Raw genomic sequence first — 17,230 nt, 5'->3', positions numbered from 1 at the left:
TGGGGTAATTATTTTAAGATATTTAAAATGTGCTAACACATACTTGTTTTTTAATTTATTGATAAAACAGGAAATACCCGCCAAAACTTTCATGTTTATAGACACCCCATAATGACATTAAAAAAATATATGTTCTAGAAATTATTTTGAAATATATAAAATTCTTGATTTTATTTATTTATTTTAATTGTGTCCATTTTATTTTGAAAAGAAGAAAACAAAAACAGGATAACAAGCACCACATCGGGTAAGTTTGTCCAAAAAAATCCTTTTCTTCATAGGAAGTATATAAAATGCGTTATTTTTATGTTTGTAGTCTCTTAGATTTTTCTAAACTTTAATTTTTTAAAAGGGGAAAAAACATTGTGGTTTCTTGATCAATTTAGTTGATTTTAAGCTTGTTAAATATAAATAAATATTTCTAAATTTAAATTAAATATTTCTGACTTATTCTGCGTCCTTAAAACTCCGCAACTGTTGCGGTTCTCGCCGCTTTGACGCTTTTTTCGCTTATTTTGATGCTAACTTTACGCTACGCGCGCTCCCGACTGCGCGTTCCGGAGGAACGTGCATCACCTCTCGCATCTGCTTGCTGCTCCTGGCCCGCATGCGCAGTGCGGCTCTCCATCATTTCCAATATCCCAGTGTAGGAGAACCAGCAGAGGCACAGAACTAATGGGTAGGCTTCTTATTCCTATTTTTCTGCCCCGCAGAGACGCCGTTGCGCCCGCGAATGTGTCCGGTTCTGCTCCGGTTCGCGTTCTCGGTCTGGTCTGGGTGATAGCGGCCGCTTGACGGTGTCGTTTGACTGGAGCTTTGGTGTCTGAAAAGCGTCTCCCCCCCCTGCAAACGCAACGGGCTTGCACGGCTCTTAGTTAGCATGCTAAGCTAATATAAGCTAACTCGGCCTGGCCCCCGGCCTAGCCTGGGGTTTGGGTTCGACACCTACCGCAGGCCTGGCTTCTTTTTACCTCGACAAATTGGAGTCGGAACTCGGACTGCTGTCCCGCCGAAGCGTTCGAGTTCGGTTTGGGTTCGTCAACTGAAGGTTCGACAGGAGGAAAGCCCCGCGCGGCCGAGCTCTCCGTCCGATTCATTTTCGTTACAACAAGCTAGCAGGCTAGCTAGGTAGCGGTAGCCAGACAGCTGACGCTCGCTAGCCCCCCGACCAGCCCCGCAGACGCGGGGGACGCTGCTTAGAAAAGCGGTCGTTCGGGTCCGACGACCCGCCGCCTTTTCACCCAGGAGGCCGGCACTCCTCCCCGCGGATCCTGACCCGCGCGCCCGCCTCGGTTTACGAACTCTCCCCGTTCACGGCAGCCGTGCTAGCGTTCGCCAGGCTAATTGGCTATTATCTTCTGACACCTCCGGTTGTTTTGGTGCCGCACAAAGCGCCCGTCGAGCTCCCCCGGGGTCCGAGCGTAGCGCGCCGCGCTAGCTTGGCGTTAGCTGTCAACTTGTCCGCAGCCCGGGGACGGAGCCGGACCGGCGGCACCCGGACGGGCTGCTCGGCTGGGGTGTTCTGCCCCCTTTTCTGATGCCACAGCGCGCGGGGTTGCCCCGCCGAGCCGCCGGTCCCGTGTGCTGCGGTTCTGACAATTTATGAGGGATGCTGCTTTGCATCCGATGCAGTGTGCGCACGTGACGGCTCCATAGATGCTCCTAAATGTGGACCGAACCCCCATGTCAGCGTTCGGATGAGAAGTGAGTTATCGATCTGTGTTTTCATTAATTTTTAGGGCAAAATCCTCGCAGATCGTTCGTTTTAAACCACATACATCATTGTTGAGGCAGGTTGTCATGAAAAACAGACATTTGTGTTGCATCCTGTTTAATTTAAGCACTAAATAAGCACTTTCAACATCTAGTAATATGTAATAAAATAATCTAAATCCCTTTTGTTTAGGTTTGTTGAAATCATCAATTTTAGACATTATTTTGCTGCGTAAACGTTTTAGTGAAAATTCATTTCAGACAGTAAACAGTGAATTTTGTTGTTTAAATTCTCACCTTCATTAATAGTTATTTTAAGATGGTAAACTGTGAATTTGGTCGTGTAACTTGTTAGTTGAAGTTAATTTCTTTTCATTTTGCAGCCTAAATTCGTTTGTTGAAACCCGTAATTTTAGATAGTAAACCGTGAATTTTGTTTTTCAGACAGAAATTTGTATTTTTTTTGGTTAGTTGTTCATTGAAATTGTTCATTTTTGACGTTAAGCGGTAATTTTGTCGCATAAACTTGTACATCCATTATTCGTTCATTTCAGTGAGTCAACAGTAAAAGTTCAGATAGAAAACTGTGAATTTTCTTGTGTAAATTTGTACGTCGAAAATGTTAATTTCTAACGATAAGTGGGACATTTTGTCGTGTAAACGCATTCATTGAAATAGGAAATTTCAGTCAGAAAACTGAATTTTGTTAGTAAAATTGTTCATTGAAATCCTTAATTTCAGACCGTCAGCAGTGAATTTTATCCTGTAAACTTGAACAGCCGTTGTTTGTTTTTTAGTGAGTAAATGCTAAATTGTCACGTAAACACGTTCATTCAAATAATACATTTAAGACAGTTAGCTGTGAATTTGGTTGTGTGACATTTTAGGCATTAAGCTGGGAATTTTATATCGTGTGCCCTCACACTTCCATTATTTTTTCAATTTCAGACAAAAACTTGTTAATTGAAACCTTTAATTTCAGACAGTAAACAGTAAAATTTGTTGCATAAACTTTATTTTTATAACTGTAAAATTATATTTTAAACTGTAAATGTTGTCACTTAAATTGTCAGTTGAAATTTTATAATTTCAGACTAAAATCTGTAAATTTGGTCTCTTAAACTAATTTGTTAAAATAGTTGATTCTAAACAATAACCAGTATTTGTGGCAGAGAGTAGCTTATAATTGGGGATTTTTTTGTGTACGTTTTTTATTGTCAGAAATTGTTTATTTCAGACAATAATCCATGTTATTTGTTGCATGATTGCGTTTGTTGAATATGTTTAATTTCAGACAATAATTTGTGAATTCTTTTGTGCTAATTAGTTCAACACAGTGACATTTGTTACATAAACTTTATGGCAAAATTGATCATTTTTGACAATAACAAGTTAATTTAAACACGCTTGTTGAAATAGTTAATTTTAAACAGTAATCAATTAATTTTGTTGCGTTAACTTATTTTTTGAAAATGTTAATTTGCAACAAAATATGAATTTTAAATGGATAATTTTAAGCACTAACAGGTGTATTCTTTTGTCGCGTGAACCTATTTGTTAAAAACATTTTATTTCAGACAATAAACAATACATTGTTTTTGCTAAAAGTTGTTTGTTGGAATAGTTCATTGTAGACAATAACCAGTGAAATTTGTTGTAATCGTTTTAGTCAGTAAACTCTGTTACGTAAATTTGTTTGGTGATATTGTTAATTTCAGACAATAATCAATAAAATATGTTGCGTAAACTTGTTTGGTGAAATGCTTATTTTATACAAGAATCTGTGAGTTGTTGGATAACAAAAATAAATGAGGGTGTAAGAAAATCTTGATTCAGTGAAAAATCGTGATACTTTATTTGGTGATTTGATTTTTAAAATACTGCCACAGTGAAATTTCTTAAATTACCACAAAAAAAAAAGTCATGACTTTGTTTGGGTAAAATCAACTTGTTTATGAGACACAGTTTCATTGCCTTATGTTCTGATCATTAAATAACATGTATTTTACCATTTTACTTTTTACTAATAATGTATTAATATTTAGATAACTCTTAAGTCAAATATTAAAAAGTTGAGAAATATTGTCCAGAACTGCCTTGAGATATATCAGGATACGTATCGTATCTTGACATATTGAGAAATGTATAAGGATACATATCGGGATACTTATCATATCAAGGAATGGCATGTGTATCGGGATACGTATCGTGATAATTATCATATCATGACATGTATCGGGATACGTATCGTATCATCACATTTATCGGGATACGTATCGTATCATCACATTTATCGGGATACGTATCGTATCATGACATGTATCGGGATACGTATAGTGACATGTATCGGGATACGTATCGTACCATCACATGTATCGGGATACATATCGTATCGTGACATGTATTGGGATACGTATAGTATCATGACATGTATCGGGAAACGTATAGTATCATGACATGTATCGGGATACGTATCGTACCATCACATTTATCGGGATACGTATCGTATCATCACATTTATCAGGATACGTATCGTATCATGACATGTATCGGGATACGTATCGTACCATCACATTTATCGGGATATGTATCGTATCATGACATGTATCGGGATACGTATCGTACCATCACATTTATCGGGATACGTATCGTACCATGACATGTATCGGGATACGTATCGTACCATGACATGTATCGGGATACGTATCGTATCATGACATGTATCGGGATACCTATAGTGACATGTATCGGCATACGTATCGTACCATCACATGTATCGGGATACATATCGTATCGTGACATGTATTGGGATACGTATCGTATCATGACATGTATCGGCATACGTTTCATACCATCACATGTATCGGGATACATATCTCATCGTGACATATATCAGGATACGTATCGTATCGTGACATGTATCGGCATACGTATCGTATCATGACATGTATCAGGATACGTACCGTGACATGTATCGGGATACGTATCGTGACATGTATTGGGATACTTATTAAGACAAGTATCAGGATACGTATTGTATCGTGTCATGTATCGGGATACGTATCGTATCATGACATCTATCGCATTTGTATCGTATCATGACATGTATCGCATTTGTATCGTATCGTGACATGTATCGAGATACGTATCGTATCATGACATGTATCTGCATACGTATCGTGACATGTATCGGCATACGTATGGTATCGTGACATGTATCGGCATACGTATGGTATCGTGACATGTATCGAGATGCGTATCGTATCGTGACATGTATGGCATACGTATCGTATTGTAATATGTATCCGCATACGTATGGTATCGTGACATGTATCGGCATACGTATGGTATCGTGACATGTATCGGCATACGTATCGTATCGTGACATGTATCGTCATACGTATCGTATCGTGACATGTATCGTCATACGTATCGTATCGGGATACGTACCGTATCGGGATACGTATCGTATCGTGACATGTATCGGGATATGTATCGTATCACCAGACTCTTGCCAATACACACCCCTAGTAAACACGTTTGCTTAGGTTGTAATTACCAATAATCACTGAATTTTGTTGCGTGAAATAATCCGGTGTTATTGTAGCCACCTCTGTCTTCAAACTCTTCGTACATTGCTGGTGTCGGCGTTTGGTCAAAGTCTGACAAAATTAAGCGTATCTTTTTAATAGTCACCGCCTGCGGCTTTGACCTAAATCTTAAGGTGATGGTTTTACGGCTAAAAGTCTCCTTTTTTCATATGTCTAGTCTGAAATATGTATCAGACAAATAAAATGTCAAAACAGTGTTTTAAAAATATTCGTTCACTGATCTTTCCTTTGAGTTCTTCTGATTGATTTGGTTCCTATTTTGTTGATTCTGCAGAAACGTTTCAGTACGTTTATGATTCAGTCTCTTGAGGTCCAAAATCGGCACCTTCATTAGTCGTTTTCTACATGACAATCACTCCTGAGCCGCTCTCGACTGTCATTAGTTTCCCGGCAGACATCAGTGTCAGCTTCATCATGGCCCGTTTCAGTTGTTTTCAGGACATTTCTGCTCGCTGCAGTTTCTCGGTGACGGGCTGAGGACAGCGGTTCACCCAGAGGACAGGAATTTCACGTGTTCTACGGCGGCGTTCGTTTCAGATGAGAATCGCCGTACCAGGTCAGACGCCATGGCGTTCTGTGGACCCGATGATCAGACACTATTATCAAAATATTTGCTTGGGCTCCAAAATTTTGTTGGAAAGTTTCAATTCTAGACATTTAATCTTCTTGGATTACATATGAACCCATTTAGGAAGAATGCCACCCTAATTTATGATGTTTAATTACTAAAAATCAAAAGCGTATTTAAAAAGAATATTTTGAATCTCTCAGCCCATTTTAGCTGGGTTTTTTTTTTTTACCTGCAACAAAGACTTTTTTCTTTTTATCTAGCAAGATGAAGTGAAATGACTGTTTACAGTGACGCAGCGTTTTATGCAGCAGGGAGCACAAAATGTCAGTTTGGAAATTAATGGAAAAATCACAAATTTCCACCAAAACGTAATTAGATCTATAATGAAATGGATTTAAAAGAGTCTTCAACAGTGAAGAAAATAAACTGCTGATAAATATTCAATCAATGAATTTATTCTAAGAAAGGATAACTGTATAGATTTAAATTGAAGCTTTTTTTTTTTTATTAAATGTCTAAGTAAGCATTTCCACGTCAACCACCGTACCTTGTCCATTTAAGAAGATCTTTCAAATATTTTAAATAGGTTTTAAAGCTGTTATTTTCAATTTATATTCAAAAGTTAGCATTCTTTACCTATTTCAAAACATTTTGTTTTTTTTTGGTAAGGCTCTTAAAGTAGGTTTCTTTTTTAAATGCAATTAAAATTAAAAGTTAGTCTTTCAACTTCAGCGTCTTCTTTGACCATTTCAAACAATTCTGTACTTTTATTTTGAAACAGTCTTAAAGCCGTTTTAATTACAATAAAATGTTTCTACGTCAACTCAATTTTTTTGTCCATCTCAAAACACTTTGCACATTTATTTTGAAAGGATCTTGATGTACCGTTTGTTTTTTTTTTCTAAATTAAATAGTATTTCAACATCAAATACCATTTTATTGTCCATCTCAAAACACTTATTTTGAAAAGACCTCAAAAGCACAGTTTTTTTTTTAATTTTTGTTTTTTTTTTAATTCAAAAGTATCTCTACGTCAAACTATTTTTGTCCATCTCAAAACATTTTGCACCTTTATTTTGAAAAGGTCCTAAAGCTCTTGTTTTCTTTTGCTAAATCAAAAGTTAGCTTTTCTTTGCCAGCCTCCATTCCTTATCTTTCAAAACATTTTGCACTTTTATTTTGAAAGGGTTTTGAAGGTGTTTAAAAAATTAAATAACTTTCCACGTCAAGCTAAAAATATTTATTTTGAAAACGTCTTAAAGCAAGTTTTTTTCATATATTAAATTCAAAAGTTAGCATTTTGTCAACCTTCAGTTTTGTTGTCAATTAAATACTTTTATTTTGAAAGAAGCAGATTTTCTTACCCTTGTAAATTCAAAAGTTAGCTTTTCTATGCAAACATCTATTTTTTTGCCCAATTAAAAACGTTTTGCACATTTATTTTGAAAGGATCTTAAATCAGTTTTTTTCCTTTGCTAATTTTAAAAGTTAGTGTTCCTTCTTCATGTATTCTTCATCAAATTTCAAAACATTTACACACATTTATTTTGAAGGGGTCTTAAAAATGTATTTGTTAATGTACTAAAGTCCTGTTATGTAGAGTTTTAGAACACTTTTCATAAAAATGTTCAGTAATATTTTATTTAACTTCGTTTGGTGTTTTTTGGTTTGTCATATGATAGAACTTTAAAAATCACATATTTTATAGTAAGACAAAAGTGATTTATTTATTTTTTTAACAACTAGAGTCAAGAGATGTTTACAGACACATTTAGGACTTGTCAGGTCTTCCATAAACTCCAGGTGTTGGGAATGTTATCATTCCACTCAAAGAGCAATTCAGTCCAAACTCAAAACTTTCAAGACGGTTCCCAGGTTTTCCCAGACCGGGTCGGACGCTGCACTTTTCCACGCCACTTTCACACTCCGACGCCTCAGATTGTTTTTGTTTTGCTCTCCCAGACGTTGAAAGCGCGCATGGTTTTCCCACTGTAGCAGTTTTCCGTCCAGCCTCTGGAGGATGAACGCTCCTCCGTCTGACGCATCCTCCCCTCAGCTGCTGACTCATCCGTGGCCAGTGAGCCGCCACTAGCAAACCCAGTGACAGAGGGGGGGAAGAGGGCGAGCAGGATGAAAAAGAAATGGCAGCGGTTACATGTTTAGCAGGAAAACACGCAGCGGGAGCGGGGGATCCGTCTCCTGAGCCTGGCATCCCATCAGCCCAACCGCCAAATCATTAAAACCTAATTTCCCTTCAGCGCCGTGCTCGCCAAAGACGGAGGAAAACAACGAGAACATAATTTCTAATTTGTTCCCGATGAAACACGGGAAGGTTCTTAAAGCAGGCGCTCGCCCGAGTGTCGCTGATTAGAAAATACCCCAAGCTTCGGCGTGAAAAAACGCGAATGGCGTCCTTGACAGTATGGAGAGAAAATAGTACCATCCGATTTCGGTTATGGTTGTGTGTAACTTTAGGTTTGTGCATAATTCTTGGTTTGCAACTCTAACAATACCTGTTCTGCGTAGCTGTGTGTACTTGCAATTGTGTTTTACACGTACCAAAAAAAAATACAGTTTACACAACCTAAAATACAACACTGAAAGTAATACAAATCTTTAAAAGAATACACACCAATTACCTGATACTGTCAACAGGTAGTTGATGTCATCGAGTAATCGTAGGAATGTAGTGCTTTCTACTGTAGTGGTATTATTCGTGCTGAGCACTCAGATACTCAAGATCAGCTCCCAAAAATTCAAGTACACATATTTGCAACGTCCCACGATTCACAATCTTTAGAAATATACTAGATTGTAGTAAAATTCTGGGAAAAATACAGAATAATGTTGGATTTTAATTTAATGTACTAAAAATTAGCCGAGTGTGTGGCGCTAATCTCATCAAAGATAAAGAAATCGTCAAAATAAAGTGTCTGTGAAGCTTCCAGTTTTTCCAAAGTAAAACTACCAAGTATGTTTTTGTAGTTGGGGGGGTAAAAAATTAGACTAAAGTTCTCTTTACTGACATAAGTTATGACAAAACGAAGTAGCTTAACACCAGAGCTTTAGCTCCAGTGTGTAAGCAACTTTGTTTTTTTAGAATAGTAATCATTGACTAATCAACCAACCGAAAAAATAAACTACTACTGAAATAATGGTTAGTGACAGCCATACAAATCTTTAAAAATTATTCACCAGTCACCTGATACACACAAAATCTCATTTACAATTTAATTTTATTTATATACCCAATATCTCAAAGAAAGTTTGCCTCATTGAGCTTCATGCCGGTAATTCATATACAAATCAGATCCGAGACTCTTCTCTAAGATTCATTTGTAACTGATGCGTTTAAATGCTAGAATGCTGGGTTAGCAATTTTCTTGTCAACCACTTTGAACGTAGAATATTAATTAAACCTGGTGAAACTTGACGTTTCCACATTTCCACTACGCATGCGCCGTGAAAACAAACCGCTCGGTGGAAACGAGGCTTAAGTGAGTAGAAAAGCTCGCCAGAATTAACCGGTCCGTCCCGTAACGGACGGCTCGGCGGGAACGAGGCTTTAGCTTTGGAGAGCTCTACAGAGACGCCGTTATTATGAACGTAGGCGCCAAAGTCGCGCCAGAGGACCCAAGATCGTGTCTGTATGTTGACTTTGAAACTCGACGCCCCCGCCGCGGGACTCGTATTTTTGGTTCTTGAATAGAGCTGCCACGATTAGTCGACTAATCGGTTATTAAAATAGTCAACGACTAATTTAATAGTCCATTAGTTGTTACTTTATATTATATGGAGTCAGAGTGTAGTAAAGTTGAAAGTTATAATGGCTAATGCTAACCTTTAGGACTATTTTGGTATTTATTAAGGTTTTTTGGGCTATTTAAGCCGTTTTATATTTTGGCTAATATTTTAGCTGATTTAGGCTTTTTTCATTTCTTTAGGCTATTTTGGAGTTTAGCTAATATTTTTGATACATGCTGGCTATTTTTTGCCAACTTGGGCTTTTTTCAGTGTTTAATTCTAATTTGGCATTTAACTAATATTTTTAGCTGACTATTAGCTTCTGCGTTTCAGCTATCAACTTTAGCGTTTTTAGCTATCAATTTCAGCATCTTCAGCAGCCAAATTCAGCTTACAGCATTCACACTAGCATTATCACAGGTAATGCTATATATCTAGTTTTAGTGATTTTAAAGCTAATGGTGGTTAAGATGTGTGCTTTGAATCTAGTATGCGTATGACCCGATTAGTCGACCAATGGTAAAAAATAATCCGTGACTAATCGACTATTGAGATAATCGTTTCTGGCAGCACTATTCCAAAGACACTTCGAGCGACCTTCCGATCATTGGACAACCACTCTACCTGTTTTAACTGGTCATGTGAGTCTTGGATGAGGGAGTTTGAATCCCTTCACTTAGAAACTCTCCGGTTATGAACTAATCTGAGCTGTTTTGGTTTGATGGGTCACTGATTTACATATCTGAGACAAACTACCTTTCAAAGAAGATTTATCAATTTCTAAGCAGATTTCTGGTCTTCTTTGACCCATCTTCTGTAATTGGTAGACGTTGGTGCTGGAACATGAGGGAGGTTGTAGTTGATCGCGTCAAACTTGTTGATGTGCATTTGTGCTGCTCTGCCCTCACAGGAATCATGGGAAACCGGGCGCCCAGCCGTGCTCCGGGAGCCTCATGCTGAGCAGACTCCTCGCGTCTGGCTGAGTGACTGTGTTCAGATAAATGGTGAAGGATCAAGAGTGAAAGTTTTTCCCTTAAAGTCACCGCCACCTCGCCGAACCCCCCGCCCCCCGAGTCGGATGGCTCAGAGTGACTCGACGACGGAGGTCCAGGCGCCGCTCAGCTCCGTGGCCATGAAGCAGCTGGAAGGGTAGGGTTTGCCGTGAGCTCGCCTCACCCCCGACCCTTCCGCCTCCCCGTTTGCCGTAGACGAGAGGCGCCACCGCGCCCCCCTCCCCGGCCCTCCCCACCCCCCACCACGGCTGTACACGACGGAAGATGACGATCGTCGCAGAGGCGCTGGTTGACGTCTGATGTGAAAACCTGCGAGGTGTCGAGCGTAAAACCAGCGGAGCAATGAACGGAGGAAAGGACTGCGAGGCGGGAGCCGACCGGCCGGCCGGCCCCGTCCAGGTCCCCATCGGCTGGCAGCGCAGGGCGGAGCACGGCGGCGGCGGCGTCGTGTATGTGAGGTAAGAGTCAAATGAGAGCTTCACACTTATTTCTACGCAAACATTTACATCTTTAGATCTTTAAACCTGAACATCCTGGTAAGAAAAGGAACATTCCCAGACACTCGGATGTAAAATGCTTCGATTGGTTAACTAAGACCGTGGTAGTCTTAGTTTGCAGGATTTGTTTGTTTTCTTTTTAGGTAGTTTTGGTTAGGCAGCCATTAGCCGGGAGCTGCTGACTCAGTTAATTGCAAAAAGTACGTCATGTGACTCTTGTTCAGTAGTTTCTGAAAACTACAGCTATTAAATGAGATTTTACCCATTCAATATCTCAAATTTCCCCTCACAAACAAATTTGTTTGGTCATAAAGCAACAGTTTGATAACGCTGTTACGCCCTGCTGCTACTACTGGACCTTTTTTTCCATCCAGCCCTTCACCTGGCAGGTGTGTCCGATCTCCCTTAATTGGCACCTGCTGCCTCTTTAAGACAGAGGTGGCCTCACTAATTCAGGCAGGGAGGGAGCAGCTGAGGGACTGGTTGAGTTTTAGGGACTGCTGGGTTTTATTTTAGTTTGGACCTTGGTAGTCTTAGTGTACGGGCTTTATTTATTTGTTTTCCTTGGGTAGTTTTGTTGGCTGGGTCAGCAGTCTCCATGACTTGTTTTATTTTTGCCCAAGGTTCCAATTCCTTTAGTTGTGTCTTTTGTCTAATTGTTTTCCTCTTTTGCTTTTCAGGACACACTTCCTTTGTTTCTCCCATTTAATTAACTGTGTTCCTTTTTATCACTCGTGTCCGGATTTTGGTATGCTCCCATTTTTGTTTTTCCACCCGGACTTGAGCCAGGTTGGCCCATTGGGGGAGTAACTAACGCATTACATTAGGAGTGCAACAGATCTCAAACACAGCCAAAACTGAACACTTGCGGTTCGGATCATTTTTCAGATCAGAAAATAAATAAATAAAAGCCTTCAATTAATTAAAAAAAAAAAGCTTTAATATATATATATATATATTTAATAAAGCAAAAGTACTTTAAAACACACATATATATGGCATTCAAATATTATGTAGTGAAAGCCTTTTATAAAAATAAACCATTAAAGACTAATTTGAACTCAAGATATTCCTATTTATATTAAATACATATACAATAGAAACAATTCCATCTTGAAAAAAATATTTGTAATAAAAACAGGGCATGTCTGAATGTTTTACTTCAAATTCTTTCAAAATAAAGAATAGATCAATACTCGATCCATAAAAGTAGAGATCAAACGTATAAAGCTGAAGTCCGCTAGCTGGATGCTAACATATAATGGGATTTCCCATAGGACAGCTAATGCTAACATTCGGTCGACCTAAACATGCGTTGCTGACTAAATGAACATCTTTATAAATTCACAGGCATTAACTTTCTAAACTCTTTTAAATAACTATTTTTTAAAGTAACCATTTGTGGTCTAACACATTTTTTGCTGATTCTTTCTTATTCTTCTGGAATAAGGTGTAATACTGTAGCTCGATCGCCACCTAGTGGCCAAACTGAAACGCCCTCCTGGAGAGGCAGAACAACCGTTGTTGGGTGTTCCACGGTGAGCTGTGGCCTGTGATCCGTATGGATTTCACCTGAAGGGGGCGGCTGAACCCTCCACTGTGTTTGTTTTTGTTGTTCCTGAGTGAAAACAAACAGCTGGTCTGATGAACAAAGCTCTCATTTGTCCTTTCCTCTCTCTCCCCCCGCCCTTAGCCCCAGTGGTTCGGTCCTGTCCAGCCTGGAGCAGGTGAAGACCTACCTGCTGACGGATGGAACCTGCAAATGTGGCCTGGAGTGCCCGCTTATCCTCCACAAGGTAAGCAAACCGCCAAGAGAAAGCTGCTGAGTCATGGTAGGAGCGACGATGCAGACCGTCAGCAGCTGTTCTTTTTGTTGGTTTTTAGTATTTTCATCTCAACAGGAGGGAAAAAAACTTGAAATCTAAATTAAATCAAACAGATCGAATGATATTAAAAGACCCACTCTGGTGAAAATTGTGTTTTTAAGCATGTTTTTGCATCGTTTTTCTCAGGTTGGAGGACATATTTAAGTTTAAAACTGCATTTCTGAGTATTTCTTTTGTCAAATCATTGTGAATCAGGATAAAAGACAAAAAAATGAAGTTTGAAAAGAACTACCAAAGCTGAGTCTCTGATTAGTCACAGTTCAACTGGTTAAACTTTTGTCGTACGTTCAATGGCGTTGTGTATTCGTATGTACTGTGGGACAATAAAGTATTTAGTCACCAATTGTGCAAGTTCTTCAACTTAAAAAGATGAGAGGCCTGTAATTTTTATGACCTCAACTATAAAAGACAAAATGAGAAAAAAAAAAACAGAAAGTCACTAATTTTTAAATAAATTTATTTTCAAATTATGTTGGAAAATAAGTATTTGATCTCCTAAAAAAAAAAGTGAGATTTCTGTCTCTCACAGACCTGGAACTTCTTCTGTCCTGCATCAATGACACCAGTTTGAACTTGTTATCTAAAGAAGAGACATCTGTCCACAACCTCAGTCACTCTCCAAACTCCACCAAAGAGCTGTCTGAGGACACCAGAAACAAAAACGTCCAGAAACGTACTTAAAAAAATTGCATAGTAACGCGTGAACGCCAGAGTTCTGAACACAGGACCTAATAACGCTCGTTTATGTAAACTTTTCATTAAAAGTAGTTACTTCATCGTTTATTGACATGCTGGCTGTTCCCATTAAATCATGGGTCCCCAACCCTCGGGTCGCGGATCAGTACCAGCCCGATGGTCGCTTGGTACCAGGCCACAGAAAGGAGAAAAATACAAACGCTAACTTTGATTAGTTCAGCTGTTCCTGAGGAAAGTTTTATTTTGAAGAACTACCATATCGGGGTATCAAGTGGCCCTCAGACTGGTACGGGTTTGCGAGCCCGGGATTGGGGACCCCTGATTCAATGGGAATAGGGAGCACGTTGAAAAACTTGAAGTTGGGGTCATCCAATTTGTCAAAAAGTGGCGTGGAGGGAGCCCAAACCCATACGTCCATGTATGATGACTTGGGAGAGAGAATCGTTGGCCAGAAAGGGTTAAAAAGTCTTCATCTTGTTCTTTATGTTGAAATTTTTGTGTTGTTTCACCAGATTTAATTTATCAACTTTGTGTTCATCAGTTTGAATATTTTGAGAGTTTCATATGTATCTGAGATGCAGAAGTAAACTCCTTTTTTTTTCGTTTTCATTGCAATGTTTTCTGTGGATTAAAGTGCATGGCAGCGCCTGCAGTTCGGCCTGTCATGAGGGTGTTGGCCCATGAGCAACATGAATCAACCTCAGCGACTCTTAATCCCCGCAGAGGCTGGATTTCATGCTGCAGAGATGCTGAAAAATGTTTGAGAACCTCCCTGAAGCGTGCTCCGCCGCCTGCTCCCAACAGCAGGCTGACATAAATCCACGCCGGCCACTTGACTGATCTCTGAAGCCGCAGGAGCTTCTCACAATCGCACCTTACCTTCCTCACGGATTATGTCATAACTAGATTAAAAAAAAAAAACATCTTTAATTCTGTAGAAGTCCACCTCCTTACATGAAGAGGAATGAGGAGCTTAACCCTTTAACACCTGAGACGTCACCGCTGACGCCTCAATGACATTCTGTAAAGCCGCGTTTCCACTGAGCGTACGGTACCGTCTAGGGAATCACTGGGTACCTCACGATGCGATACATGGCTCGCGATATCGATTATATCGCCATACTGCGATATCTGGTAAAAATCGTCTCTAATAACTCATAATATATAGAAGAAAACATATTTCCCTATTTATTTTATAGCTTGAACACAATCATAATGAACAGCTTGTCTTATTTTATGCAACAAATAATAGATACCTTTCCTCAACATTGCTCAAATCCATGATATTATGTCTTTGACAGACAATGGAATTGGAATTATCTGTGAAATTCAGTGTTAGTATTAGTAAACCTGAACAGCAGAGCCACTACTTAATGCAAAAATAACAAAAAATAAAGTATAAGTGGTTGTGATTTAATACAAATCATTTTAATATTCGTAAATCCAGTTAAAAGGTGTACACAGAGCGACAAACGCATTAAAAAGTAAAAATTGTGGGTCGATTTGTGAATCATTAGCTACGTTTACATGGCCCCAAGTAACCGGAACAAACGCCTGATCAGAACAGAAATGCGTCGTGTAAACGTTCGGAATACTCTGTCCTGATCAGACTCTTTCGGATCCAAATTTCTTTCTAATCAAGACAGCTGGGTTATACCGATGGTTGATCCGATTGAGCGGCATGTAAACGCACGTTCCGACCGTGTGTCATTACTGCGCTGGATTTTACGTCATGCGTAGAGGGTATGCCCTGCACGAGTGACCCACCGGATTCAGGAAAAATGTGTCCCGGGAGAACTGTGTCTCCGAGAGGCTTCAGGACGGTGTGAGCCGGCTTTTGAATGCGGAAATGCTGCTCCGCGGACCGGAAAGTCCTGAGAAACCGCTACATCTCGCTCTATACGTGATCTTTGTTCACAGCGAAATTCATTATTTCTTCTTTTACGACTATTTCCGACTATTTTAGAGAGTTCTGCTCATGTCAACATGATTTATTCTGAGCAACCGTGTGGCGCACGGAACATTTGTTACAATCAAATGAAGTTTTTGAGGGCCCACGTGCACGGTTCTATTCCAATCCGATCTTTGATCTGATCAAGGACATTTGGCACATGTAAACGCAGCTACTGAGCTTGATTCATTAATCGAATCTGGGGTTGGGGTGCTTTGGGAGCTGGACTGTTATCATTACTGGAGCTGTAGATCATGACGTCAGACTTCTGAAACTTACATTTTTTTGACCAATCACAAAATTCGACTGTAATACCTCATTTAAACCTGTAGGGGGCAGCACACGGATTAAACAGTTTTGTTTCATTTAGTCAAAAATGTGGCTATGACCAACAGACGGCTCTTTTAAAGTCTCATTTATAGCCAAGAAGAGATCAACAGCCAAAAAAAAGTTAATTTAAGGTTTGGTTACCCATTAAAAGGTTTCAGTCATCTCCCTGTTGTGACTGATGGCGGTGTAGTTGGTTGTGTTGAGATTCTCCAGAGATATGAGTGTATCTGTGTTGTTTAAACCGTCACACTCATAGATGTACAGCTCTTATTGAACATGGGTTTATAACGCACATGTCTGGTATGTTAGTCACTCTGGTTCGTACACATCTGATCAAATCCTCCGAATATTTCTCCTCAGGTGTTCAACTTTGACCCGGGGGCGTCTGTCAAGCAGCGGACGGCGGACGACGTGAAAGCGGACGAAGACGTGACCAAGCTCTGCATTCACAAGAGGAAGCTGCTGGCCGTGGCCACGCTGCACAAGAGCATGGAGACGCACCCGCCTCCGACGCTCAACAACGCAACGGCAGGTGAGAGGTCGAGGCGTCCGGACTCTGGTGAGCACATTTACTGAAGCTCGGAACGTGTTTTTGATTTCTCCGGTCTGTGCCGCCCGCCGCAGGTCCGTCGTCTGTTCATTCCACAACTCAGCGAGCAATAAGAGCTAAACCCCACGAGGGTCCGCCCAACGCCGGCAACCCTGACTGCAAGAACGCCTACAAAATGATGATGGCGGCGGGACAGCAGCAGAGGTTGTATTCGCCGCAGGATGTGGGCGGAGCCCAGCAGCCGGACCTCTACGCTGGATACTCCAGGGCTCCTAGACTCGGGAGTGGAGAGCCTGGCCCCAAATCCCCATACCGGGGTGGCTACGGAGGCATGCTAAGCCCGCCCCCCTCCGGTGCTAAGCTGTACGGGGAGGGCTCTCAGTCGCCCGGGGCGGACACTCTGGGCAGTCCTGAGGGCTTCTCAAGGACCAATCCTTGTGGGTTTCCTGCGGCGGGCAGCCCCGGCTCCGCCTCCGTGCACGGGAACCCGAGGACGCCACTTTCCCCGCCCGGCATGATGCTGCACGGCTCCCCCGCGGGCCAGCCCTCCTGCGCCATGACGGGGAGGACTAGCACACCCCTCTCCCCCACGGCCACTGCCAAAAGCCCCGTCATGAACATGAACATGCCCCGCGGGAACTTCCCCCCAGGAGTCGAAATGCCCCGCG

The 17,230-nt window shown here is 40.6% G+C and overlaps 1 protein-coding gene across 1 annotated transcript in view; it reads left to right on the top strand.

Annotated features, from left to right (window-relative positions):
* Window positions 1-543: 543 nt before the first annotated feature.
* Window positions 544-17,230, top strand: part of LOC112156614 (methyl-CpG-binding domain protein 5) — a gene marked incomplete in the record, with an annotated part of 34,478 nt that continues 17,791 nt past the window's right edge. The window contains 5 exon segments of the mRNA XM_024288854.2: window positions 544-679; window positions 10,550-11,110; window positions 12,843-12,945; window positions 16,373-16,544; window positions 16,637-17,190. Of these exon segments, the coding sequence (XP_024144622.1) occupies window positions 10,995-11,110; window positions 12,843-12,945; window positions 16,373-16,544; window positions 16,637-17,190 (945 nt within the window).

The sequence above is a fragment of the Oryzias melastigma genome, linkage group LG2 (assembly GCF_002922805.2).
Source record: "Oryzias melastigma strain HK-1 linkage group LG2, ASM292280v2, whole genome shotgun sequence".
In the NCBI taxonomy this organism is placed as follows: Eukaryota; Metazoa; Chordata; class Actinopteri; order Beloniformes; family Adrianichthyidae; genus Oryzias; species Oryzias melastigma.
This window is presented reverse-complemented; position numbering and strand designations above follow the sequence as displayed.